The sequence below is a fragment of the Lethenteron reissneri genome, chromosome 22, assembly GCF_015708825.2.
Source record: "Lethenteron reissneri isolate LAM-NWPU_2019-01 chromosome 22, ASM1570882v1, whole genome shotgun sequence".
Classification (NCBI taxonomy): Eukaryota; Metazoa; Chordata; class Hyperoartia; order Petromyzontiformes; family Petromyzontidae; genus Lethenteron; species Lethenteron reissneri.
This window is the reverse complement of record NC_083800.1, coordinates 14,912,255-14,939,793: the sequence shown is the minus strand read 5'-3', so window position 1 is coordinate 14,939,793 and position 27,539 is coordinate 14,912,255. Positions and strand designations below refer to the sequence as shown.

The window sequence follows — 27,539 nt, the reverse complement described above, 5'->3', positions numbered from 1 at the left end:
ATGAGTGCTTCGTGCCGCGATTCGCCAGCGTGGCTCAGCGGCGTCTTCCTGTATGGCGTCACCATTTCCGCGCCTCCTCTTCCTCCTCACAGCCTCCTCTCCTTCCGTTCGCCTCCCTGCATCAGCAACATCGCGGGTACAGATACGGCAGCATCCTGCAGCGCAGGATTCTGGCATTCCGACCTCGCAAAGTTCGTGAAGAAATTCGGGCCATCCGTGCATCCTGCTGGGCAGAATCTCCTCGCGTCACATCCGTGGCTTTACCGCAGCGCACCGTTCGCGACGGTGGACAGCGGCTCGGTGGCATCTCCCAGCCAATGGATTTACGAGCCAAAAAATGCTTCTCATTGGAAAGTCACTGCGGCTATGCTCGCACAGAACACCGCCGGCATCTGCGAGACTGCGTCCAACGTTGGTTCATTAAACCAAACGGGAATGGAAAGGGCAGCCCGGCCGGGGCAGGCGAGAGGTGCCGAGGGGGGCGGCAGCGCACCCTTAGCCCAGGTGCAATCGGACAAGTTGGAGGTTCACTCCCCGGGACGTGGAGCCTTGGCGCCCGCCACCGTGCCGGTCGGCGGGCGCGGCAACTCGCGTGGAGAGAAGCGGCCGCTGCCAAGGAACGAACCCGAGCGGGGCCGGCACGCCGACCCTTCCACGGCGCCGTGCGTCTCCAGGCACGGACACAGCTGCTGCTCCAGGCTCTCGCACTACAGCTGTGACGAGCACTGGCCGTCCGCTTGGAACAAAGAACAAATCCCGATTATCACCTCCGTCTTCAGCCTCGCTCCTGACCCGCTTCATTCCGAAGCCCCCAGCACAACGAGGAGGAGAAGCGCTCACGACGATACCGATAGACCAGCGCCACGGCCCCACGATGGGAATTCCGTCCTCCCTGTGGCCGTCAAATGCGAAAGTCCCGCTGGCTGTTGCAGCGGGAATGTAACAATGGAAGTAAATATGAACGCAGCTTCTGAAACTACCACCTCTTCCGTGCCATTTTTACTTCCAGAAATTAAAAAAGAACCCTTAGAAGAAGTAGGCGTTTGTGTCCAAGCTGCAGATGCAGACGCCCAGACAGACGCCGAGCATTCAGCAAATGAGCGCGACGTAGTGCCCGGTGCCGTGCCTTCAACCCGGTACAAACTCGAACCTCTGAGCGTAACTCTGCCCTTTGGCGCCGTTCCTTCAGGGGCACAAGTAAATGAGCTCGCAATGAATTTGGAATCGCGACGTCTGCCCACCCCAAGTGCTCATGAGAGTCAACAGCTGTGTGCAGCAGAAGAAACCCCAGGGAACGCTTCTGTCGGTCGGCGTGAGAGTAAAGACCCAGAATCAGTTTCTGCACGATATGCGGAGGGGGAGACAACACCGCGCGATTGTGAGACGCACATCGAGGCAGCAGCAGCTGTGATTGTGGGAGTGGCTCAGCCTGGGAGCAACGAGTTTGGTGTCGAGCATGGACAGCCGGCCTCGGACGAGGGAGACGCTGCTGCCTCCTGGCCTGAAAAGGTCACGGCTGGTGGCGCGATGCTGGTGGTGCACTCTGCCCGGGTGGAGGACATTGCCAGTGTCTCGATGCTGGTGGCACATTCCTCCCAGGTGGAAGACACGGCCGGTGTCGTGATGCCAGCAGCGCGCTCCACCCAAGTGGAAGACACGGCAAGTGTCACGATACCGGTGGCTCGCTCCGCCCCAGTCAAGGACACAGCCGGAGTGGGAGCCAAAGAAGCGGGTACCTGCTGCTCGTTTGATCCGAGCGAGGAGTCTGCAGCAGAAGAATTCGCGACCCCACAGTCTGCACCGGCCATGAGCGGAGCCTGCACATTTCAGCCAGATGATGACACAGGCCTGCCCAAGGTTACAGAAGTCCCCGGGTCTGTGTGTACCGTGAGCCGCCCGGGTCTTGGCTCTTGCTACATCAGCAAGGAGAAGGCAGACCTGGCAGCGATGGAAAGCACGACGCCCGGTTTGGGTGAACACACGGCCACTGTGACCCCAGTTCCTCAAGAAACGAGCGCTGCACACAAGACCTGCAACTCTCATTCTGCCAAGATGACTCTGTCGACTATGTATCCTAAAAAGAAAGTGTCGAAGATCACCGTGAATGGGTTCTGCGTATCAGAGTTTGGTGGGATTACCGCAACCAGAATTGAAAATCTCTTCACTTTGTTGTCATTGCACGCAGAACTCATGGACATTGCAGACTGTGTAACGGATGCCCACAAAGACGCTGTGTCCCAGGCAGAGTGGACGAAACAAAAGGAGGAGGCGGCCACGCTCAACCATCCGCGTGTCCGCCGAACAGTGGAGCGCGTCGTCCGGGCCCTGGTGCTAATGGAATCGGCGTCCTCGTGCCCGTTCCCATTCGTGCTGCGCCATGGCAGGACCTTCGTGCCTCTCGCCGCCCTCCGGGAAACGATGGTCACGGAGCTGTCGAGGCAGGAGCTGGTGGGCGTGCTGGCGCGCTGCGCCGTGCCGCAGCGGCCATCCACTCTGACGGAGGAGGGCGTGCTGCGGTGCGTGCCATGGCTCCGGCGTGGCTGCTTCACGCTGCTACGCATGGCCCAGCTGCGCGACGTCTACCCACATCTCTTCCACGCCGCCTGGAGGGTGCGACGCAGCATGGGTGAGAGTCTTCCGCTATCTCTTGATGGTCGCACTCGCTCCACATTGTGTATAGATTGTCGTCCTTCCCCCACACCTCCAATTAGTGCGGTTGACTATGTAGGGTGCGAAAAAATTTCAACATACATACACACACACACCCCCACATACAGTTTAACACGTAGGCTTCCGCATCCAATATTATTCATAATAAAGGTTTTTGGGTTAGATCTCGTTATTTATAAATGTGTCGTAACCCTCCACCACCCGACACGACCAAACAGTAAAAAATGTGTCACGTTTACCAAAGACAAATAGTTCACTACTTTAGCCCACCGGTGTGTTGAAGAGTGAATCAACATCATTTACAATTTTGAGTACTGTGACGGTTCGCTGGTAATCACATCAACCAGCATCATCGGGCAATTTTCCAGAATGGTGAAGCCCTCCACTTGCTCCCGGTCTTAAATAGAGCAGCAGCACGGTGACGTCATCATTTAATCCAATCTGGTGCAGTGATTTGTGGCGGGGAGGGTATTGTTATCATATAATAGATTGGTAATCATTCAATTGTTATTCATTAGTATTTGTTTCCCCTATAATGAATTGTAATATATAATTTATTATTTCATATTGCATTTCCAGGCCGCACTAAGCCTATAGCTGTCAAAGCGATTACAGTTATTTGTATTTCTCTCAATTTCAATGGATTCTATAATTAGTCTTGGCCAGTAATAATTCGTTTTACACAACATTTCAACATTATCAAAATCAATTGAGTGTCCTTGTTGACAGGCATGCTCTGCCATTGCCGATAGTTGTGTTTGAGATCATTAATATTTCATTGGTGTTATTTTAGTCTTACGCTGATGTTACGTCTCGTCTGACCAATTCAACAACATTCAACACAGGCTAGCAGTGGAGAGGCTAGGAGAGTGAGAGAACAGGCTAGCAGTGGAGAGGCTATGAGAGTGAGAGAGAGAACAGGCTAGCAGTGGAGAGGCTAGGAGAGTGAGAGAGAGAACAGGCTAGCAGTGGAGAGGCTAAGGGAGGAGGAGAGAGAACAGGCTAGCAGTAGAGGCTAGGAGAGTGAGAGAACAGGCTAGCAGTGGAGAGGCTAGGAGAGTGAGTGAGGAGAACAGGCTAGCAGTGGAGAGGCTAGGAGAGTGAGAGAGAGAACAGGCTAGCAGTAGAGAGGCTAGGAGAGTGAGAGAACAGGCTAGCAGTGGAGAGTCTAGGGGAGTGAGAGAGAGAACAGGCTAGCAGTAGAGAGGCTAGGAGAGTGAGAAAGCAGGCTAGCAGTGGAGAGGCTAGGGGAGTGAGAGAAGAGAGCAGGCTAGCAGTGGAGAGGCTAGGAGAGTGAGAGAGCAGGCTAGCAGTGGAGAGGCTAGGGGGAGTGAGAGAGAGAAACAGGCTAGCAGTGGAGAGGCTAGGAGAGAGAGAGAGAGCAGGCTAGCAGTGGAGAGGCTAGGGGAGTGAGAGAGAGAACAGGCTAGCAGTAGAGAGGCTAGGAGAGTGAGAAAGCAGGCTAGCAGTGGAGAGGCTAGGGGAGTGAGAGAGAGAGCAGGCTAGCAGTGGAGAGGCTAGGAGAGTGAGAGAGCAGGCTAGCAGTGGAGGAGGCTAGGGGAGTGAGAGAGAGAACAGGCTAGCAGTGGAGAGGCTAGAGAGAGTGAGAGAGAGAGCAGGCTAGCAGTGGAGAGGGCTAGGGGAGTGAGAGAGAGAACACGGCTAGCAGTGGAGAGGCTAGGATGAGTGAGAGAGAGAAGCAGGCTAGCAGTGGAGAGGCTAGGAGAGTGAGAGAGAGACAGGCTAGCATGGAGAGGCTAGGGGAGTGAGAGAGAGCAACAGGCTAGCAGTGGAGAGGCTCGGAGAGTGATGAGAGAGAAGGCTAGCAGTGGAGAGGCTAGGAGAGTGAGAGAGAGAACGGCTAGCAGTGGAGAGGCTAGGAGAGTGAGAGAGAGAGAACAGGCTAGCAGTGGAGAGGCTAAGGAGGAGTGAGAGAGAGACAGGCTAGCAGTGGAGAGGCTAGGAGAGTGAGAGAGAGCAGGCTAGCAGTGGAGAGGCTAGGGGAGTGAGAGAGAGAACAGGCTAGCAGTGGAGAGGCTAGGTAGAGTGAGAGAGAACAGGCTAGCAGTGGAGAGGCTAGGAGAAGTGAGAGAGAGAACAGGCTAGCAGTGGAGATGCTAGGGGAGTGAGAGAGAGAACAGGTAGCTAGCAGTGGAGAGGCTAGGAGAGTGAGAGAGAGAACAGGCTAGCAGTGGAGAGGCTAGGAGAGTGAGAGAGAGAACAGGCTAGCAGTGGAGAGGCTAGGAGAGTGAGAGAGAGAACAGGCTAGCAGTGGAGAGGCTAGGAGAGTGAGAGAGAGCAGGCTAGCAGTGGAGATGCTAGGAGAGTGAGAGAGAGAACAGGCTAGCAGTGGAGAGGCTAGGAGAGTGAGAGAAGAGAACAGGTAGCAGTTGGATGCAGGCTCTAGGAGAGTAGGAGAGTGCGATAGCAGGCTAGCAGTGGAGAGGCTAGAGAGTGAGTGAGAGAACAGGCTAGCATGGAGAGGCTAGGAGAGTGAGAGAGAGAACAGGCTAGCAGTGGAGAGGCTATGAGAGTGAGAGAGAGACAGGCTAGCAGTGAGAGGCTAGGAGAGTGAGAGAGAGAACAGGCTAGCAGTGGAGAGGCTAGGAGAGTGAGAGAGAGAACAGGCTAGCAGTGGAGAGGCTAGGAGAGTGAGAGAGAGAACAGGCTAGCAGTGGGATGCTAGGAGAGTGAGAGAGAGAGCAGGCTAGCAGTGGAGAGGCTAGGAGAGTGAGAGAGAGAGCAGGCTAGCAGTGGAGAGGCTAGGAGAGTGAGAGAGAGAGCAGGCTAGCAGTGGAGAGGCTAGGAGAGTGAGAGAGAGAACAGGCTAGCAGTGGAGAGGCTAGGAGAGTGAGAGAGAGAACAGGCTAGCAGTGGAGAGGCAGGGGAGTGAGAGAGAGAACAGGCTAGCAGTGGAGAGGCTAGGAGAGTGAGAGAGAGAACAGGCTAGCAGTGGAGAGGCTAGGAGAGTGAGAGAGAGAACAGGCTAGCAGTGGAGAGGCTAGGGGAGTGAGAGAGAGAACAGGCTAGCATTGGAGAGGCTAGGAGAGTGAGAGAGAGAGCAGGCTAGCAGTGGAGAGGCTAGGAGAGTGAGAGAGAGAGCAGGCTAGCAGTGGAGAGGCTAGGAGAGTGAGAGAGAGAGCAGGCTAGCAGTGGAGAGGCTAGGAGAGTGAGAGAGAGAACAGGCTAGCAGTGGAGAGGCTAGGAGAGTGAGAGAGAGAACAGGCTAGCAGTGGAGAGGCTAGGGGAGTGAGAGAGAGAACAGGCTAGCAGTGGAGAGGCTAGGAGAGTGAGAGAGAGAACAGGCTAGCAGTGGAGAGGCTAGGAGAGTGAGAGAGAGAACAGGCTAGCAGTGGAGAGGCTAGGGGAGTGAGAGAGAGAACAGGCTAGCAGTGGAGAGGCTAGGAGAGTGAGAGAGAGAACAGGCTAGCAGTGGAGAGGCTAGGAGAGTGAGATAGAGAACAGGCTAGCAGTGGAGAGGCTAGGAGAGTGAGAGAACAGGCTAGCAGTGGAGAGGCTAGGAGAGTGAGAGAGAGAACAGGCTAGCAGTAGAGAGGCTAGGAGAGTGAGAGAGAACAGGCTAGCAGTAGAGAGGCTAGGAGAGTGAGAGAGAACAGGCTAGCAGTGGAGAGGCTAGGAGAGTGATAGAGAGAACAGGCTAGCAGTGGAGAGGCTAGGGGAGTGAGAGAGAGGGCAGGCTAGCAGTGGAGAGGCTAGGAGAGTGAGAGAGAGAGCAGGCTAGCAGTGGAGAGGCTGAGAGAGAGAGAACAGGCTAGCAGTGGAGAGGCTAGGAGAGTGAGAGAGAGAACAGGCTAGCAGTGGAGAGGCTAGGGGAGTGAGAGAGAGAACAGGCTAGCAGTGGAGAGGCTAGGAGAGTGAGAGAGAGAACAGGCTAGCAGTGGAGAGGCTAGGAGACTTTTGACTTTTATTATTTTATTTCACCAGCGCAAATTGCGCTGGAGTATTCCAGTCCATTCAGTATACCTGCCTTTATGGCATACAAATACTCATTGTCATCACACACCACATCGCCACCGCTGAAAGCCAGTACCGGTGTGCTTCCGAAGCATTCAGTGTACCTGCCTTTGTGGCAACATACACTCATCGTCATCACACACCACATCGCCACCGCTCAAAGCCAGTGTCCGGTGTGCTCGTCATCCGGGCTCTCACACCCCTTTGCCTAGCAGAGTAGCTCTTCCGCTCCCACCTCCTCACCCTCCTCCCCGGCTGGCGGCGGCGGTAGTGATGTCCTCTTCAACGCCTCGGGGAGAAGGGGGTGATGGGGGGGGGATGGTGGCTGTTTTCGGACCTTGCTCATCAAGGCTTTAACCCGTAAAATTTCCTGGCGACTGTACCCGAACGTACTCGGGTCCTGGACCACACGCCGGGCCGTTCTCATAAAGTTCTGTCTATTGGGGAAGCTGTCCTGCACGTGGATGTTTCGCCTCCCGTACATGAAGTGAAACCTAGGAGATACTCGGGAGAGCACTCCATCTTCGGCAACGGAGGCCAGCTCGTCGGCCTCTCCATCCGTCTCTTTGAATCGCCACTCTTGACGACGCTCACCCCACTCCCCTGCGACGACGAAACAGGCAAGGCCGGGTCTGGCTGTTTCGCTCCCTCGGTCGCCGCCTTCACTTGCGCGTCGCCGCTGGCATATCATGGCCTCTCTCTCCTTGACCTCCCTCACCCAGTCCATCCTCTCGTCCTCTTTCCCCTCGTCGTCGAAACCGGCGGGGAACAGCTCCGATTTTTCTATCAAATCCATTATACGCTCGATCTCCCGCTCGCCGTACCCATACCTATATGGGTCCCATCTTACGTTCAAAACCACATCCACAACGGAGCGCCTATCGGGGAAAGCTTTTGTTAGCTCCCTCGCCACATTCCCCTTTTTCCCCCTGTCCGCCTTCCTCCACCACGAGAGGAGGCCTCTGGGCGTGCACTCCCCCGGCCTAGCCTCATTCCTCCAACCTCTGAGCTTTTGGGGGTACTCCGCCTTGTCCCAATCCTCCTCAGAATCCTCACCCTCAAGCCTTGCGGCGGCGCCGGCCCACCCTGTCGCATCCACCGACCCTCCCGGAGCCGGGACCTCACCAGGCTCGGTTCCAAGTCTGTTCACCTTCCTCCAGCCCTTGGGTTTGTCGCCCCACCTCGTGACGGCCGGAAGGTCGCTCCTCGAGCCACGACACAGCTCGGCACACCGTTTTCATCGTTGTCGGCCCACCCAGCGATGGCGCCGTCGGCAGTCGCCGTCTCCTCTCCCCGCTGTGTCGGGATGGGATCGCCGTCGGACTCCATGGCCTCCCCCTCCCCGGTCACCTCGGGCTCCGCGCTCCCCTCCCCGTCACCTGTCGGGGCGAGCGAGTGGGGGGCTACAGCGCTGCTCAGCACAGCGCCGGCGCTGGCGGTGGTCGGCGGCCCTTCTCCCGTCGCCGGGGGGGGTGAGGCCGGGTTCGGCAATCGCGTTCTCAGCTTGAACGCGTCCGCCGGGTTCGCGTCGCCAGTGGCCTCCATCGCCTCCCCCTCCGTCTCCACCGGGCAGCCGGCTGGCTGGTCGATGTCGCCAGCTGCGGCTGCCCTCTTAAGCTGGCCGTTCCCGTTCCTGCTCATCCTCCTCGCGCTCCTGACGACGGCGAACCCTCCGCCATCGTCGTCGTCGGTTCCTTTCACAGGTGCCGACTCTCTGTGCTCCGGCACAGAGTCGGCACCACCTTGCTGCAGCTGCTGCTGCTGCTGCTCCCGCTGCGGCGGCGCCTGCGGCGGCTGCTGCTGTTGCGGCAGCTGCTGCTGTACCTCCTGCTGCGGCGGCAGCGGCGGTGGGGGTTGCTCCCTCTCCCGCTGCTGCAGCTGCTGCTGCTGCTCCTGCTGCGGTGACGCCTGCAGCAGGTGCTCTCGCCGCTGCTGCTGCGTCGGCGTTGTCTCCCCCCTCACTGCTCCACCAGACCCCGCCACACCCTCCTTGGTCCTGGCCGAGCAGTTTCTCCTCAGGTGTCCCACGCCGCCACACCCGTAGCAGCGTGGCGCGATTGTCGCCAGGTACACCGTGTGGACGCGGCCACCAGCGGTGCGCTTGATGGCCACGTCCAGCTCGGTGCATCCACCTTTTAATGTTCGGAGGACCTGCCTTTGCCCGGACATGATGTGCCTCATGGCAGGGTTCCGCGACCGCATGGGCAGCAGAACGATGCTGGAGGCCACCATGCCGTAGCGCTGCAGGTCTCCCACCAGCTCCTCGTTGGTCATGAACGGCGGGGCGCCTGTGATGGTGACTCGTACCGTCGGTGCTGTGAGAGGGGTGCACTGCACGAGCAGCCCCCCCTCCCCCCCGACGCTGAGCCCCCTCTCCACCACGCGCACCGCCGCCTCCACCGTGGCCACGTACACCACGTAGCCACGGTTTTCTCGCTGCACCACACGGACAGCTGCCAGCCCGGTGTGCACTGCCAGCGCGGCAGCGACGTCCTCAGGCGTCGTCCTCGACAGTGGGAAGCAACGGAAGCCATGCTTGTCTGTAAGGGCCTCCGTGCTGCTGTGCTGAGCCATGGCACTCTCATGGCAGCAGCGCAGCAGCAACAAAAATAATAACAGAAAGAAACCCGACAAACAGTAGTGAAAGTGATTTTTATATACTAAGAGCAGGGAGAAAACGCCACGATGACGGCGCGTTTCTCCCCCGTTCACCTCTCTCTAGGCCAGGCTCAGGCTCTCACCTGAGCCCAGGCCTCCATCCGCTCACCTGGCATAGCAGGAGCGACCACTAGGTGTGGCCGCTCCGCACGGTGTCAGAGAGAGTGAGAGAGAGAGCAGGCTAGCAGTAGAGAGGCTAGGAGAGAGAGCGGAGCGAGCAGCGCAAGCGGAAGAGTTACGACGGAGTCACAGGGTGTTGAACGCGAAGAGTTTTGTACAATAAAAAGTTGCACAGGAGAAAAATAAGTTGTCCTCACGAAATAAAACACTACAAAATGGACGTCCATTAATTCATTGGTAATAGTATGCAGTTAAAATAAATATCTCTAAACAATAGTGTACATGCAAGTGCATAGATTCGTAAGATGGATGCTTATAAATGTTTAGTGTGACGTCAATGAATTCATTGGTAAGATTATGCAATTAAAGAAATATCAAACGACTAAAATACTTCTAAGCGACCGTATTTGTGCAACTCAAGGGACAGAAGAATGCTTCTCCACGACCAGCTAATAGTTAACACCACCTTGGAATGGAAACCCTTTGCGAAACAGAAAACTCTTGGAACAATCGTATTCGTACCAATATGCACGTTGTGTGTATGTGTTGGAGGGCAGTCACCACGAGGTCCATTACTTATCGCGGGCAGTATGGTTTGAATTGTCCACGTACTACCTCTGCTAACTGGTTCTGGAGTCCAGATGGCATCAATCCGTAGTCCTGCGTTTTTCCTCGTACCAAAAAGACCTCTTTCCCCAGCAGGGGCGTTGGGTTGGCGGGTGTGTGTCGACCACACGGCGTTTGTTCTCGGCTGCGCTGTTAGGCTCTGTCCACCGCTGGAGTGGTTGCGGAGTCTGTACGCCGCTCACGCTGGCGGTGCTGCCCGTGTTGGCAGGAATGATGGGTCCGGCTCCATCTGCGTTGGTGTGCGCGGTGGTCATGTCGCCAGATCGAGCTCGCAACTCGTCCGCTGGGCGGCAGCGCGTCACCCCCCTTGGCACCAGACACGGTTGATTGTGCATCGAGCTCGACCTTTGCTGGAGGGTGCTCTTCTTTCGAGTCGGCAGGCTCATGGTTCGTCGTTATCCGCTGTGCCGCTGGCCTTGGTTGCTCCCCCTTCCCCCAGGAGGGCTGTGAGCTGCTCGTCGTTGCTCCTCACTCACTCACCAAAACTCATACAATGTATTCGCACACCTCTTAGCTTCTCACAACTTTTATAGCTTAGTACAATACAACTTCTCGCAGTCCTTGACTCTGCAAGCGACTCAAAACACAAGGCTAAATATAGAATACAACTTTCAGCGCCGAACTCAACACTTAGCAACACATCGTCCCTCTCCTCTGCAAGACTCGACACCCATGGTTGATTTCGAGGACCAGAACCTGAACTTGCCGTTGCAATACTGGTTTGGGTGGTTTGGCTTCTACGTTACATCCGAATTTTTTTGCCTCCAGCTCCTTCTCACAAAGGACCCGAATTCCTTTGATTTCTCTCACAAAGGAATAAGTGTCCTTTTGATTGTGACCGTTTGTGCCCGGTGTGCGCGTGTGTCTTTTCTAATTTATTGAATGAATTTCCTAAGTCACAAAGGCCCAAAACTTCTCCCCTTCGGTCATCTCAAGGCTTGTGGACGCAGATGTTTTTAATTGCCCCTAAGTGTTGCTCTGTTCCGGTTTTACAACTTTATGAAGCCAAGCCTGTGAATAATTAATCTGTACATGTCTTTTGTGTGGGCGAGGCAGGGGGGGTCCTTTGGCCTTGTTGTCTCGAGGGAGGAGTTCACAGGGATCCGTCACTGCATTTTTTTGGAACTCGCAAAATCCAGATATATATAAAAACTTGCGTTAAAAATAGCCAATATCACTCTTAATATAAATTTTTTGAAAGACATATATACAACAGAAAGCACCGTCTAATTTAGAGCGGGGAGAGCGAGATATAAAAGGGGAGCATCACCAAGAATCCGGGCGCTTGCCTGGAACAAAGACAAGTTGGTGGTTCCACTGGAGCAGTACTTGTAGTCATGTGAACTCCAGCACATACGAAATTAAAAATTGTACCTTCATCTTCAAGAGAAAACAAACCTAGTGAAGTTAGAAATATAATGCAATACTGTTATGTTAGCCGACTCTGTGTTGTATTGTATTATACAGTGGTACCTCGGTATACGTCGTTAATTCGTTCCAGAAGGTAGGACTTATACCGAAAATGACGTATACCAAACCAATTTTTCCCATAAGAAATAAATAGAAAGGAAATAATCCGTTCTAGAGTATAAGAAATTATATTTTATATGGCATATTATACATTAATGGGGTTGTATAAAATAATTTAGACACTACTTATTACGAAAATGCATACATAAATAAAAATTTAATTTAAATAAATTGAAATTAAAATAAAATGTAACGTTACTTTACCTTGCTGAGAGGAGTTGATAGCCTACGAGGATGGTGGTGAGGAAGGGGAGGAGGAGGAGATGTTATTTTTTGGAAGGAGAGTCCCCTTCCATTAAAACTTCAGGAAGCTGAAATTCTGGGGTTTTTCCTCTTTTTCTTTTCTGTCTCTTTTCTTGACTTAGACCTGGTTGAGACTCACCAGGTTTGAGTTTTACTAAAAACCTGTCTTGTTTGTTTATGCCTTCTAAGAATGTTCCTGAAGTGTGACATTGTCTGGTCATTCCACACAATGCTGTTACGGCTTGTTAGAGCCGTAACAGTATTGTGTACGCGGTGACTCATCCCGACCCATACAAGTTCTATCAAGCGCGTCGTATCCCAAGCAAGACGTCGTATCCCAAGACATTTTTTTCTCGTCAAAACACGACGTATACCAAATTCGACGTATTCCAAAGCGGTCGTATACCGAGGTATGACTGTATTTCTAAGTTTACGAGGTTTGTTTTCTCTTTCATTTGTACCTGATGATGATTGCTTGTGTTGCAATCAAAACTTCGTATGCTATTATTTAATTTATTTTTCTTTCTACGTGACTTTACTGAAAAACCAATGTATTTACAGTTCCGAATGTAACAATCACCACACTCGTAATTACTACGGCTATCTTCAGCCTCGATGGTTTCCACTTGTTCTCGAACAGTCGGCCCCGATGTTGTCCACCTTTGTCGTAGATTAATCCCCGAGCAAGCGCCCTGACCGTGGGCCTCTCCCCCACTTATATACTCGATTGGCCCTACTATCAGAGAGTGCCCCCCCCCCACTCTACTACAACACATGTGTTCTTTATTAAATAATAAGTACAGTGCCTTCCGGCCACCTGTTCCTAATTATCTCACGCGTGCCTTCTAGCCCTTTCCCTGTACAGTTTCCTATATCACCCCCCCCCTTTCCTGGCAAAAAACAAAGCCGTCCCGGCTACAATTCAAATTTTTACAATAGGGGACTGAACACAAGTGGACTATGGGATCTCAAGGGAATTTTCTCTGGGAACATGGGATGTTTAACATTTAACTTCTAGGTCAACGCATAGCATAGGCCCTTGAAGCAAGGGAAGGGAAGGCATTATGACCAAAAATGACCACTGCGTACCGTAGGCATGGTTAACTAAGCTAACCTTTACATTACTACCCTGTTAAGGGGGAATATTTCAAGACAAGGTAAGACACAACCAAAAGGTACTCACATCTACTCCAATCCGTCAATATGTGTGTGTGTGGTTGAATGACACGTCTGTCCTGGCGACGCTCCTCCCCGGCGCTTTTTGGGTTAACTTCGTCTGCCTCCCCCATCCTGATCTTCATTGTGGTCATTCCTGAAGAGAGGGGAAAAGAGTGCCGGAGCAGTATTTTCCGGAGGAGGATGCCTTTGTCCCTGGCTTTCGTCAAGACGCCTCCGGACCCAGTCTTTCTGAACCTGAATGACACCTTGTTGGTGGTTCCTTATATGGTTTTAAATGGCTCTGATGGACCACCCATTGCCGATGTCCCATCTGGATGCATACACTTTGTGGACAAATAACTTGGACAAGCTCTACAGGACCCTGCCAGGGATGGTGCAGCTTAGCTCACGTGCCCACCCGGACCTGGGGACAGTGTAACCAGGCCTGATCCCCCTGCTAAAAATACACTGGCGTTTCTGTATTTTTTAGTTTGCGTTCATTTGCTGATTGCGATCTGCCAGACCCCACTATCGCGGCTTCCTCGAGCTTCTTGCAGCCTTTCTAGTAGCACCCTGAGGGAGGCTGGCCACATAACCGATTTCGCAGGGACCACCACCAATTGGTCTCTCTTGTACATTAAAAGGAGGAGAGCCCGGTCGATGCGTGTGGTGCTGTACGGTATGCCCCTAGGACTCCTGGGATGTGCAAGTCCCAGTCTGTCTGATCATCCGTGACAACATGGCACAAAATTGTGGACCATGCGGTTAAGCCATTCCCACTTTTCCAGCACATTGAGGGTGGTACGGTGAGGTTCTAATTTTCTTAGTGCCCATGATGTCATAGACATTGCGCAACAGTTTAGCAGAAAAATGTCGACCATGGTATGTGAGCAGTTTCTCAGGGGGGCCTTTGTCCAATACATACACGTGGAGAAAGGCCGTTGCTATAGTCAGTCGTGTGGTCTGGTAGTGGCCATGCGACAGGCCAACGAGTGCAATACTCCGTCCCAAAAAGCAAATATTTACTTCCCCTTGATGTTTTAGGGAATGGACCCAGGATATCCAATGCCACCAGCTTGTTCACCCGAGATACTGCGATCGACTGCAGGGGAGGTTGTATGGGTTGGGAAGGAGGTTTTATTGTTTCACAATCTTGACAACGATTTACCCACTCTTGCACATCCTTCGACAGCAGCATGAGCAATGCTTTACGGTGGTCCAAGTGCATAAGTTGTTCGGCGTGCATTTCTAATAACTGTTGTCGTAGGGAGGTGGGTACCACCAGGCATTTAAGCTGCATCCTAGTGTCCCACCTCATCAAAAGCCTGACGCCATTTTACAAATGGTGTCCCTGCTTGTCCATTTTGATCAGATTCAGCTCTTGTGCAGAAAAGGACTCAAGTGAGTCATCATCTTTCTGTAGTAGGATCCATTCGGTCCTTATCAGCCCGAGATCATGATCTACGGGCGGTACAAATGTTTATATTTTGCCACATTTATTAACTTTTGATTTAAAGCTTTCGTGACTGCAGGGATTCATATTCTTGGCTCTTTCGGTAAAGTCACGTAGAAGGGAAATAATAAAGAATCAAGAACATTTATTAACGTCGCTGGTCCAGGCGAGTCAGGGAGGGTCGGTTTACACCAAGCTGCTCCCGTTGTGCATGCGCACGAATCTTTGCACGGTAACCTCGATAGCGTGTCAATATTACAATGGCGGGGTACCCCTCCTGTGCATGACATCGTAAGAGTATTCCTGGAGTTTTTAAATCCACCTTGCCATCTGTCCCGAAGGTTGATCAATTTTCAATGAGAATTGCAATGCCGCGTAATCGGTCCGCACAGTAAACTGGCGGCCATATAGGCATGGCCGAAACAACGTGACAAAATGTACCACTGCTAGGAGTTCTCTACGAGTCATACAGTAGCGTTGTTCTGCGGTGGAAAGCACGCGCCTCCCGTACGTAATTACCACCTCTACATTTCCTTGTATTTGTGACAACACAGTACCTATACCAACATCACTAGCATCAGTATCTAGGATGAACGGTAGTGAAATGCCGATTCTTCTTCCTCCACCCACCAAAATCACACCCCTTTTGGTGTCAGGGCGTGCAAGGGTTTCGCTACTGTAGCTAACTGGGGTACAAATCTGTGATAATATAAGACAAAATCCTAGGAATCGCCGCACTTCCTGTACCAATTCTTTACGGTGGACTTTTTCTCAGGGTCTGTTGCTACACCCTTACTGCTGACCACATTTCCAAATATCCAATGGAATTCTGTACAAAATTTAATTTTTATGGTTTCAGTTTCAGTTTAGCTGCTCGCATCTTTAGGAAAACTTGTCGTAACCTTACCAGTTGTTCCTCAACTGACCTACTAAACACAATGTCATCATCTAAATAGACCAAACATATCTCCCATTGTAGACCCGACAGTACTAGCTCCATGAGGCATTGAAAGGTTGCCGACGCAATGAGTAATCTCATCTGGAGGTGATTAAATTGAAACAACCCCTGCGGTGTCCGAAATTAATCATCCAGGGGGAGTTGCCAAAATCCTGATGATAGATCCAACGTAGTAAAATATTTAGCTCCTGCTTATGCATCCAATGAGTCCTCAATACGCGGCAGGGGATATGCGTCCGCTATCGTAACTTTATTTAGTCACCGAAAATCAACGCAAAACCTCATGGAGCCATGTGGTTTTTTAACTAGTACTAGTGATGCTTCCCAGGGGCTAGTCGATGGACAAATAATCTCGACGGATCTGCTCCCTTTCTGCCGGTCCTACTCTATACGAGTTTTGCCTCGCGGGCTGAGCACTCCACGGTTTCAATGAAAATATCAAAATTTGAAGTCGGTCTCTTTGACCTTGAGTCAATTCGGGGTTCCGCTAAACGATTTCTTCCGCCCAGGGCAACCCTACCCCATCCTTCACTTCTTGTTTCCCTGTAACTATTTCATCCTGCTGTAATTCACTTGCTGGGGAAATCTGGGCCATTACTATCCCTTCTAATAGTGCAATTGCTTGCTTTAATGTTTTGAAAACTTGTATACACAACCGTTCGTTCTGTCTAAAATGGTGTCCGCCACCACTAATGAGAGGCGACTAAACGTTGGTCCCAGTGGTGACACTATAATTGGCACATCCACACGTGAGGTGATTAATGGCAAGTGATATTGCAAAGGGACCAACACCTATGCGCGTAGCGGAATCGTCATCGACTCTCCCATCAGGGCATGTACTCTGGCGGCCTTTCCTGTTTCCGTGTCGGGCCACAGAAAATAAATCCGTCTTCCCAATGGCATCTCTATACAGCCCTGGTCCATTTGTATTGTAATTGGGAGCTGACTTAAGTAAATCAATTACCAATAAGCATGGCACTGCTTGGGACGAAGAGTCCAATACCGGGCCCGATACACATTTCTCCTATGCGGATTTCCATCTTTACTTTACTGACAATTCCCAAGCTACCACCATTTGCCGCGAAAAATTTACTATATACTGTTCGTATCAAACACGAACACGGAAATAATGGTGACTGATGCTCCCATGTCCACCAACACTCTAACGGATATCCCCCTATCGCTTCTTCTTAACCAACGTCCCCATGGCCGCTGCTACAACTCATCTCCATTTTGATATAGATGTTAGCCAATTTGATGGCACCAAGTAAGGCAATTTGTTGACTGGTAACGATTCATGGTTGGGATTTAAGAATCACTTATTCTGTCTTGTTCTATTCACCTCATGGTATAATTCTCTTAATGTTTTACATACATTTCTGTAATCAAGTCAATTAAGGCATCACAATTATCCGTATAACAAAGCGATTCATTTATATGCACCCAACTAGTGTGTGCACTTGTGCGGTTCTGTTCGTGAAATATATCGATTTCTCATAGGAGTTATTTTTGGTCCGATTTGTATTTGCTTAAATTTTGGTGACCCAGGATAACTATTTCAATGACCCTTATCCTGGCCTCCCGGGCTCCTCTCCTGGTTACACAAAGCATACTTGACCCACAACGTGCTTTGTCTTTCAGGGGGCGGGAGGAATTTTTCGTGGACAACATGCAAAGTGTGGCTGGAGGGCGAAAGAGGAGCCCCAGAAACCCTGGAGTACAAGCTCGGCTCCCGCATCTCCACGGGCAGCGCCACCTCCACCTCCCAGGAAGCGCGCCAGAGTCACGGCACCGGAGCCACCCAGGGCCGTCCATGCGGGAGCAGTTCCGCGGGCCCCACCGCTACCGGCACCGGCAAGATCCCCGCTCGCGGTGCCACGTCCACCCAGCCTCCGAATACGCCGCATGACGTCGGTGGCGCCAATCGCTCCTCGCGCCTCTCGGCCCCCCCAGTCGCTCACTTGCCCGGGCTCGTGGCTCCTGGGCAGAACGGCTCGGCACATGCCCCGGCAAGGCTGGGGAGTGAACGCCGCACTGAGGACGATTGCTGGGCGCGTCCTTCCGTCGTGCCGCCAGCAGGCGCCTCTTTTCCCACAGCGTCCCCAGCGTCTCCGGACCCGCGGCACGGGGAGACTGCAGCGATGCGCACATGGTGGATGGAGGGAAAACGTGCGTGTGCCCGGCACAACATTTTCACGTTCCCGAGGGTGAGCGTCAAGTGCCTGGATGCCTCCGCAGCACGGCGCGGAGGGAGTGGCACTGCTCTTGCCTGGCCACCGGCAGAACCGGCCATGGGCCCACAGCCTCTACGCCAGAGGCAGAGCCAGCACTCCCCTTCCAGGCAGTTCTTCAAGAAAGAAAAATCATCTTCCGTTTAGAGACAAAAATTAGAATGATTGTCAGGGATCGTGCATTGGTGTAGTTGTTTCTGCCATGGTGACTTGCCATTGCCAGGGTGGTTGTAGTCTGTGCACGATGCACTGATACGTGACGGTATTCCGATTGCACAGTACGCAATGCTAGAGGGTTAGAGCTCACCGGATTCAAAGCGCTGCAGCACAACGCCCCACAAGACTCACGTGACTTTCACGTTCCCGCACAGTACACCCTGCACCAATGCACATTGTGCTCGCTGTGTGCTCCGCACAATCTCCTTGCCCCTTCTGTAAACAAAATGTCAGCTCGTAGGCCACCCCTCAGTGATGCACATTGCTGTGTTGGTATACAAAGCACGAAGCGCTCGGCACGAGGGTCAGCATCCTGGTTCGTGCCAGCTGACCAGGGCAATATACACTTGCAGCTACACTGGGGAGGCAGCCAGTGGGTTTGTAAAAACTGTCACCATTGTGTTCTGAAGCACTGAAGTTATTTGCTGTGTTGCGGTAGCGTTGCTTTATATGTGTATCGTACAAAGTGTAATGTGAGCGTAAATGGGGTTGTTGCTGGGCTCGGGTCCAATCACACGGCCCGGGGTATTGGGGGGCGGAGCCTGGTCTGCGGGGCGTGTGGGAGGGGCCACCGTTCACCTCGGCCCCAATGGGAGGCGAGGTGAATAGGGGCGGAGCCAGCGTGGTAGTATGGGAAGGCCGGATCTGAGGATCCGGAAGGGGAGAAGTCAGGGTCACGTGGAGGTAATGTATATAAGTGGGAGCCCGGAAGAGATCAGGGCAGTCGGGGAAGTTAAGAGGCTGAGCCACGTTGGGTGGTGAGGAAAGATCCGTGCCATCTGCCACGTGACCGAAGGACCTCTGCACGCCGTTGGCCAGCGGAGTGCGGGAATAGAGGAGTTAAAGGAGGAGCGTGCGTGGCACGCGAGAGAGAGAGAGAGAGCGTGCGTGGCACGTGAGAGCGAGCGTGCGCGGGGCACGCGCGAGACGACACTTGTCCGAGAGGAGGCCAGTGGGGGGTGCGGCGAAGAACCTAAATAAAAGACAAACGGAGACCAGCATCGCCTGACGGAGTCTTTTATTACGGACCAGATACAATATGCTCAAATTCTCTAGACTCTGTGACACTGTGACTTATGAATCAATGCCCAAACCATAAATGGTGTGGAATTAGATATTATTCGCCTTCATGGTGATTCATTACAGCCTGAAGTCTGTTGTAATATGAAAGGTGCACAGTTACCGCTTTCGAAATAACTTGTGAATATTTGAGCAAGTATTTAAGAAAGTATTTAATCAGTGCCTGCCATGCGGCCGTGTGGGAGGGTGCACCGGACATTATCCGCTGGCCACCTGGCCCATCGTAACCTCACTACCACCATTGGCGAAGGTGTTCCACACACCGGGCAGCTTTATATTCACTGGGAAGACAAATGAAGCCCTGCTCAGGTGAATAAGTTGCTCCAATGTTGATGCCCTTGCAGTGTTGGTGAAATGCACTGGAGCGCTCTCACCGGCTGTCTACCACTAGCTTCCATATCACAACCCGATGTTTACATTCTGTGCAATTGCATTGTTTCTTAAATAAAAATTATCAGTGTTTCACAATTAAAACACGCAGTGATTAAACAAAACTTAACATTTTTGCAGATATTCGCTTCCTCTTTAATTGTGTTTTATATATTTTAATAAAAAAAGACATCTCACTGGTACAGACACGTTTTATTGCTGTTGTTTGAACACCGTGCAGCTGCTATCTATGTGCCTTGTCAATATATTAATATTGTGATGTTATTTAGTTCTTTCGGTAAAGTCACATAGATAGAAAAATAATAATGAAGTGAATGAAAATGAAAAAAAATATAAAAAACCACGACGTTTCGATTGCAACACAAGTGGTCGTCATCAGGAAAGGGGGCGGGGATTAGCCTCTTAAGGCAAACTGTTTATAAAGATTAATAAGTATAACCCGTAAAAACAAAGTTTTTCACTATAAATCCTTTATATGCGTGGCGGCTAGAGTCCTCTCGTCCTCTGGCTTGAGATGGCTGCCACCTATGGGTCAGATGATTGCATTGCACCATTAAGCAATTGGTAATTAAATATAATATTTTTTTCCTAAAAAGTGTAACATTTTGGAAAAAAAATTTCACGAACATTAATTGTCACGCACAACGAGTCTGTGTGGAAAATGTCAGCTCGATTGGATCACGGGAAGTGGGTTAAAAAACGACCGAAAGATTTGCACGGACCTAAGCAAGCAAGCGAACTTAATATAAAGGATTTTAAAAAATGGGTGTAGCCCAAGTGTCAGCAGCATGGCCGAGACAGCTAATGTTAATGTAAGTGATGGGCAACGGTGGCGTTGGTGGTGGGTTTCCACCAATTAAAGGGCTACAAGGTAGGCTTAACATGGGCATAGCTCAGTTGTAGCTTTATTGGTGGAAGCCCACCACCTGTACCATCATTACCCACTACTACCATCACCTCTAGCAGCAACCTCCACCGTCAACAACATTAACATTAGCTGCCCCGCCCATGCTGTTCCACTTGAGCTACGCCCATGTTAAACCTTTACCTGGCAGCCCTTTAATTGGTGGAAACCCACCACCAACGCTGCCGTTGCCCATCACTTAGATTAACATTAGCTGCCCCGCCCATGCTGCTGACACTTGGCCTACGCCCATTTTAAACCTTTATAAACAGTTTGCCTTAAGAGGCTAACCCTCCTTTTCCTGATGACGACCGCTTGTGTTGCGATCGAAACTTTGTGGTTTTTATTATTTTCATTTTTATTAACTTAATTATTTTTCTATCTACGTGACTTTACCGAAAGAACCAAAGAATATGAATTCCTGCAGTCATAAAAGTTTTAAATCAAAATATTGTGATGGTTGTTGTTGTATGTGCTGTCTTTTCTCAATGCATTCGGAGAGTTAAGGAACAATGAAAGCACAAACAGTGAGGCTTAAAGCACCAAACCTACAGAATATGGGCTGATGGGAGTCCTAGGAAAGGCCCAGAATCTGATTCTCGGGGATAACAGCAGTAAAGAAGACAACGCATGGCAGACAATAGATGGAAATAAAAAGACAACAGGAGGGACAACCAGTCAAAAGGGCAAGGGTGGGACAAAGCCCAGGAGGAACACTTAAAGAGCCATAGGGAGCAAGGGGACTCCACAGGACAACAGGATCAGGATAAGGGCAGTTATTCATTACAAGCCCAGGCTTAGTGTTGTGTCTATACCCCCTTTTTATTTTATTTTATTATTTTCATTAAGAATTATTCTGCCAACATATATAATATTGTTTTTTAATAGACACGGGGCAACGTGGGAACGAACATGCTCCCACACTTCCACAGATGCGCGCATACCTCATTTCAAAGGAAAGAGGGCATGAAAGAGGGCAATCAAGGTCATAAAAACTCCCCGAATTTCACACAAGAGGAACAAGGGAGGGGAGAAATGCAGGCGGGGGGTTAGGATGACATTATTTCGTTAAAAAGCCTTATAAAAAAAACCAGGCACCACGGAGAAAGATATAATTATATTCTTAACAAAGAAAATAGCATCGACAACAAAAAAAACACAGACGGGTTTGAATCCTCATGTATTAATTCCATACGGACATTATGTACACTTGGTAGTTTCTACGCGGCCGGGCCGAAGCATCAAAGAATAATTATGGCATCAGGGTCGCTCCAAGGCGAAGTCCCTAGCCCGGGATATCAGATTGAATAATGACAAGAAGTCAAATAATAAGTACGGAATTAAAGTGGGTCTCCTAGGAGAATTAAGGGCAGAGAAGTCTCTCATAATTAACCAAATGCAATACTCCATGAGAAGCGAGCAACTCACGGCCGTCTTTGTTTTCCCGAAGAGGATCTCCACACCCACACACCAAAAGCCAGGAAATTACACCAATAAAGGTTGAAACAATGGCTCAGAAAGGAAATTAACACATGCCTCCGAAGATAAATAAATAAACACACGCGCCGGGTGCTCCCACCAAGGAGAATAGCATCTTCGTCTCCCCGCAACACGGACGGCAGGATTTGCACACGCGAGCAAATAACATTTCCATGGGAGATCGGGTCACGATGAAATACCGTGAACACGGTTACGGCATAACTTGGGTCGCTTGCAGTCAAGTCAAGATGGAACCAAGCAGCAAATAAGTCGCATTTCAACTTCCAGGCCAAAACAACTTGAGCTCGCTTAACGCGTAGGTTCTCGCGGCAATATTGTTCATAACAAAGACAGGGAGTATGATTTATAACTCGGTGCGAACGCGAGTCGTCGGTCTGGTTAATGGATAACTTGGGTGTCGCCGTCGCGAGGCCCCCCCCCACCCCTTCTTCCAGAATGATTACACAGCTGTGTCTTCAAAGCTAATAAACATACGGACACACACGGACGCAGATGCGTTCACCCCCACAGGAATGTTTTATGACACAGCCTTTTGAACAACTCAAAAAAAAACTGAGTGGATTTTCCCGATATAAGCAAAGGCAAAATCCATTCAAGGCATCTCGTCTCCGGGGCTTCAGCCCCCACCAGATCGTCAGGGCCCAGGCCCCACCACAGATCGTCACGGGGCGTCGGCTCCATCTCCTCTCGTCACCGCCAACGAAGAAGCTTTTCGTCATCCAGAATGACGAGGTTCGCGGGGTAGCGACGTGCAGCAACAAGCCGAGGTCTGCACCACCTGAGAAGAATCGCTACCCTGAGTCGCCGAGCTGCGAGTGAAGCTGACTGAGACTCCAGCTACCACTCCCGAGCCAACAAAGACACCAACGTCCACCCTGCAACGAACGAAGCATCGCTCCTCGTCAGTGACGACCAGCGAACAACCCGCAGGAAAGGCGGAGATCGCCAAGCGAGCAAAGCAGAAAGCGCGAAGCAGTGGAGAAAGCCTGATTGAACGGCTGTGAGGAGGACAGCACCATCGAATGCGCCGTGTGTTTAATACGCACACCCAGATCAACCAGCATCAACCAAAACCGACTCGTCATCCCGCAGTGGAGAAAGAGAGTCAAAGTCTTCCGAACGAGCGCCGCCGTCAGAGCTGCAGAGAGGTGCCATCGCGCCGTCAGCTACCGAGGACCGCCAAGCGCCGCCGCTCAACTCCCTGCGGAGAAAGTCGCGTCTGCAATCCGCACAGGCTGTGAGGAAATCTACGAAAAGGGTCGTATCCGCTTCCACACACAGGCTCAAGGAAGCACAGAGAATATCTTGTCAAACCAGTTTTCTTTGTCATAGAGTCTCGCCGAAGAATTAATTAAAACAGAGCCAGTACTCCCTCTCACAGCACGCATCCACCCACCCTTGTCTCAAACATTTCGTTAAAAGGATTTTATACTTGCCGATGAATCTATTGACATATACTTTCGCCTCTGGGGTATAATAAGTGCTTTTATTACCGCCATACGAAGTGTGTCATGCTTGTTTTCAAACTCGGTCAGTCGCCGATTGTGATCGATACATGGGGGAACTAATGAGATGGCTGGTAAAAGGTAGAGGTTACGATTGTTAGAAGTGTTTTTAGTCATTCAATTTCGTAATTGCATAATCTCGCAAATGCATAAGTTTTTGTCATTCATATTAGTTAATTGCATAATCTTGCTCATGAATTATTGACGCATGTTTGACCTGCATGATAGAATGTCACATGCTTGTTAGAATAAAATTGTTATCACAGAAGCATATCGAGTGTTCCTTCCAAGTCCATGCAAAACTGTCTTATTCTTGAGAACTGTAGCCTTTGATGAGATATGAAACTGGAGACCTAAAATAACATAACACACTAGGATAATCGGTAAATGTTTAATCAATGATAATCGTGTTATCCTGATTGATACGACTCTGGATAAACGAAACTAAGCCTAATTACCATAACTGCACACATTAACATAATCGCAAGCATCCGCATAAATTAATACGATTATCTCCGTGATTATCATAATTTATGCATATTAATACACACATTAACATAATTAATGCGATTTTCGCATTTTTCGGAAAATTATTAATTTTTATTATTTTTATCAATATTTCATAACTCAACACATACAACATTAGGAAAGTTGAAAAGTTTAATCACAAGCATAACCATACTCTCAACATGATATCAAAAAATTACTTGATAGTAGGAAGTGCTGGTCTGTGGCGATACAGATGGGGAACAAAAGGTTAAGAGGACCCTCGGAATATCCTTGGTAACAATTACTGTATGCCACAAATCTTAGTTAAGCATCAACCCAATAACAAATTATGGAAGTATTCGACCTAAGATCACTCATGAAAATACATAATACGACCAAAATAATGTATCCATGGGTTTAACCAACCGCCTTTGTCTTCCCAGTACCCGAGATTTGAAGCTTTCGTGACTGCAAGGATTCATACTCTTAGGTTTTTTCGGTAAAGTCATGTAGGAATAAATAAATAACTACTTTTGAAAAAATAATAGAAATAATAATAGAAAAAAAAATAATAAATCACGACGTTTCGGAAGCAACACAAGCTTCCTTCATCAGGTGTATATCTGGATGGCTTCGTGTACATACCTCTGATGGTAGCCAGAAGGTTTGCGGAGCACCTTGGTCTCGGAAAAAACAATCTCATGAGAAACCACAGGTGCTCTGAAAACCTTCTGGCTACCATCAGAGGTTTGTACACGAAGCCATCCAGATATACAAACACAGGTGTAACTTCAACCGTGATGATGGTTTCAAACAGTAATCATTGGAAAGATGTTATTAACCATGTAAAAAAGATTTAACTACACATACTTGTACCATCTTATCTGACAGGTACTATTCTACTTTACCGAGTGTTGACATCCCCAGCGTTTACCAGTGTTGCTTACTTTTATGCTTATTATCAGCTAACAACGGCCACAACCATGAGCCGATGTGCACCATTGTTCTCTTCTATCCCCGCTCCCGAGGACCATCATCCTGGCTGCCACATTCAGACAAGCCCCTCCCCTCCTCAACTCCAGGATCACCTTCCTGGCTCCACCCACACGCCAAACCCCCCCCCCCACCCTGCACCCGTCCACCTTGGCTCCTCCCCCCTCCTCTTACCCTATATAACAATGTCCCATCACAAATAACTCCCACTACAGTTATTTTGCTGTGCCTTTTTACGCCTCATGAAGGAAGCTTGTGTTGCCTCCGAAACGTCGTGATTTATTATTTTATTTCTATTATAATTTCTATTATTTATTATTATTTATTTTCCCCAGTACCCATCATAGCACGTTGTAGCAGAAAATTATGTTATGCGTGGAGTGCCTCCCTCTGAGTTCCACAACCGCGACGTGAGTGCTGCTCACGCTACTCACAACGTGAACCAAACATGGCTGTGGTGAAGACACACACACACCCGGAGGATAAAGGGTCAACAACCTCACAAAGATCAGCAACTGACCAATGATGACCGAGGAGCGAAATCAAAGGAATATCTGCGCTTTTGTGAGAAGGAAAAATGCAAAAGGCCAACAGCTGACCCAAGGAAGCACAAGGCGGGAAAATATCAGATATAAGGAGGAAGCCAAACCACACAAACCACACCTGCTCCAGGCAGACTCCGGGACTCGCCCTCGTGATTGGCAATAGTCGGGAGCTCTACACTGACAGACTACATATCGCGGGATAGTCTTTTCATACTTGTCACGTGTCATGCGGCATTGTGACACAATACGTGGGGTGCGAGAACTCACAACGAGGCTGCCCCCCAGTGGCGAGCTCGCTTTATATACTGCCTTCACGCGATCATTTTTCATTTAATCACATACATTATACTTACACTCAATTAACATTAGACACACATTTCATTATTTTCATCATTGTTGCCCAATTGGCATAATTTTATACTTTTTCAGATTTTTTCGCAACACAATGTACAGCATTGTCTATGAGAGTGTTTTGGAGCCCACCTATGCTGAGATGGGTCGTCTGCAAAGTCACAGCCATGTAACTCCTGATTGTTATTCCTTGTGTAATAAGCGTGACCATTAGGTATGGGCATATGCTGTTTACAACTTTGTGGCGACTGCAACGTCAATTAACTCCCACCCACAGCACCTCATGTTTGTTTTTTCCCGTGGGAGGAAAGGGTCACTGTTGGGTCTCGGGGCATCTGCGTTTTGTACATCTATAAGTGGCAACTCCATGTCTTGCGAGTTCACCTCCGGCTAACCTTCTGAGTGTTAAGTCATCGAGGAAGGCAGGAACCATAAGGCCTGGCTTTGGGACAAGTACAGAACAAAACATAGAAATACTTCTGGGAGTTGAGGCCAAAATTCCCATTTAAGCTGCACCGTGGAGCACACAAGTCAATATTTAGCTCTCGCAAAGCTCTGGGCAAGACACCGCGTTACACCGACTTGGCTCTTGTTATCTTGCACTGCTCTCAGAGCTTCCTTGCAGATTTCGAGCTGAGGCACCTCCTATGGCAATAAATAATTTCATTGGAGACACGCAGCTCTTTGCGATTGATGGGCGTAGCTTCCGTTATCACACTTTTAATTTGAAGTCATCCTTGGAATCAAATTGTAAAGAAAAATGTTTTCCAGCAACTGTGGACTTTAGCGGACTATAGGACTTTGGGGTGTCCCCATTTTCCCCTGCGGATTATGGGAGTTGATACGAACCACCAGACATTTTTGGGTTTGCAAAAAAATAGGTTAGTGTTACAGTCTAAAGATACGTTGCTATGTTAGCATGAATTATAGACAAGCAACCGAATGGAGCAAATACGCAGGATAGACAAGAGACCGTGGGCGAGATTAAAGCTCCAGGACAAAGCGAAAGTGCGAGCAGAGCAGTGGAGTGTGAAGAAATCACTGTCGAGAGAACCGGTACACTACAGGGCGAGAGAGAATAACGAGGCTCGAATGAGAGTCGTAAAAGTAATACTTAAAAAAACTTTTTTTAAAAACACGCTTTAATGAAATGTACCGTACTAGTGATGGAAAAACTCCACGATTCCAGGAAGTGGCCCCGAAGCTTGCCATAACGTAAGGGGCCGTAGCCATTTACAGCCGTCAGTTTACCGTGGACAATTAGACCGAAGCCGAAATATCACATATACAAAATAATGCTTTAAAATATGTTTTTTATTTTTTATGAAAGAATATAGTATTGTCATCAGTATGACATAAATATATCAAGTTTTCAGTCGATACCATATTGGGAAGTGGGTAAAATTTTAGTTACAAGATTTGAGGATACAACAACGACAACAACAGAGTGAATTAAAAGAAAGCGTGTAAAAAAAAAGCTCGAGTTTCACTCCGCAGATGGCCATAAAACATTCACTGTTCAGAGTGAACGCAGTCGTTTTTAAAGATTTGTGGCAGAACACCGTTATTCTGTTGTCATTACACATCCACGCTGTTCAGTTCAGCTCATTTATTAGGTATAACCCTGTGAGCCATTCGGCTCTTGAATCGGGTGCAACCGCAACAAAAAACATGAACAAGAAACATCTTAAAGTGACGACGCGCAACAGAAAAAATCCAGGAAAAAACAGCAAAGTCTTCCAGAAAAAGCACCGCATATCAATGCTGAGTGCAAAAATCCCAGTGGGATGCAAGTCAAACAATAAAAACCATAAGACAATTTAGATTAAAGTTATCAGTCTAACTCTGTACTACAACAAACATGGCTAAACCAAAACCTTTTTAAAATCACCAAAAAGCTATAAAAACAATGTAACAGTGATCATAGAAACTGTGATTGAAAT

At 49.7% G+C, this 27,539-nt stretch overlaps 1 protein-coding gene across 1 annotated transcript; it reads left to right on the top strand.

The window, feature by feature from the left end:
- LOC133345685 (uncharacterized) lies at positions 1–19,493 on the top strand. The gene is made up of 2 exons (XM_061556653.1): positions 1–2,626; positions 17,034–19,493. The coding sequence occupies exons 1-2, from the start codon at positions 1–3 to the stop codon at positions 17,768–17,770; spliced, it is 3,363 nt and encodes a 1,120-aa protein (XP_061412637.1). The 3' UTR covers positions 17,771–19,493.
- The last annotated feature ends 8,046 nt before the right edge of the window (positions 19,494–27,539 follow it).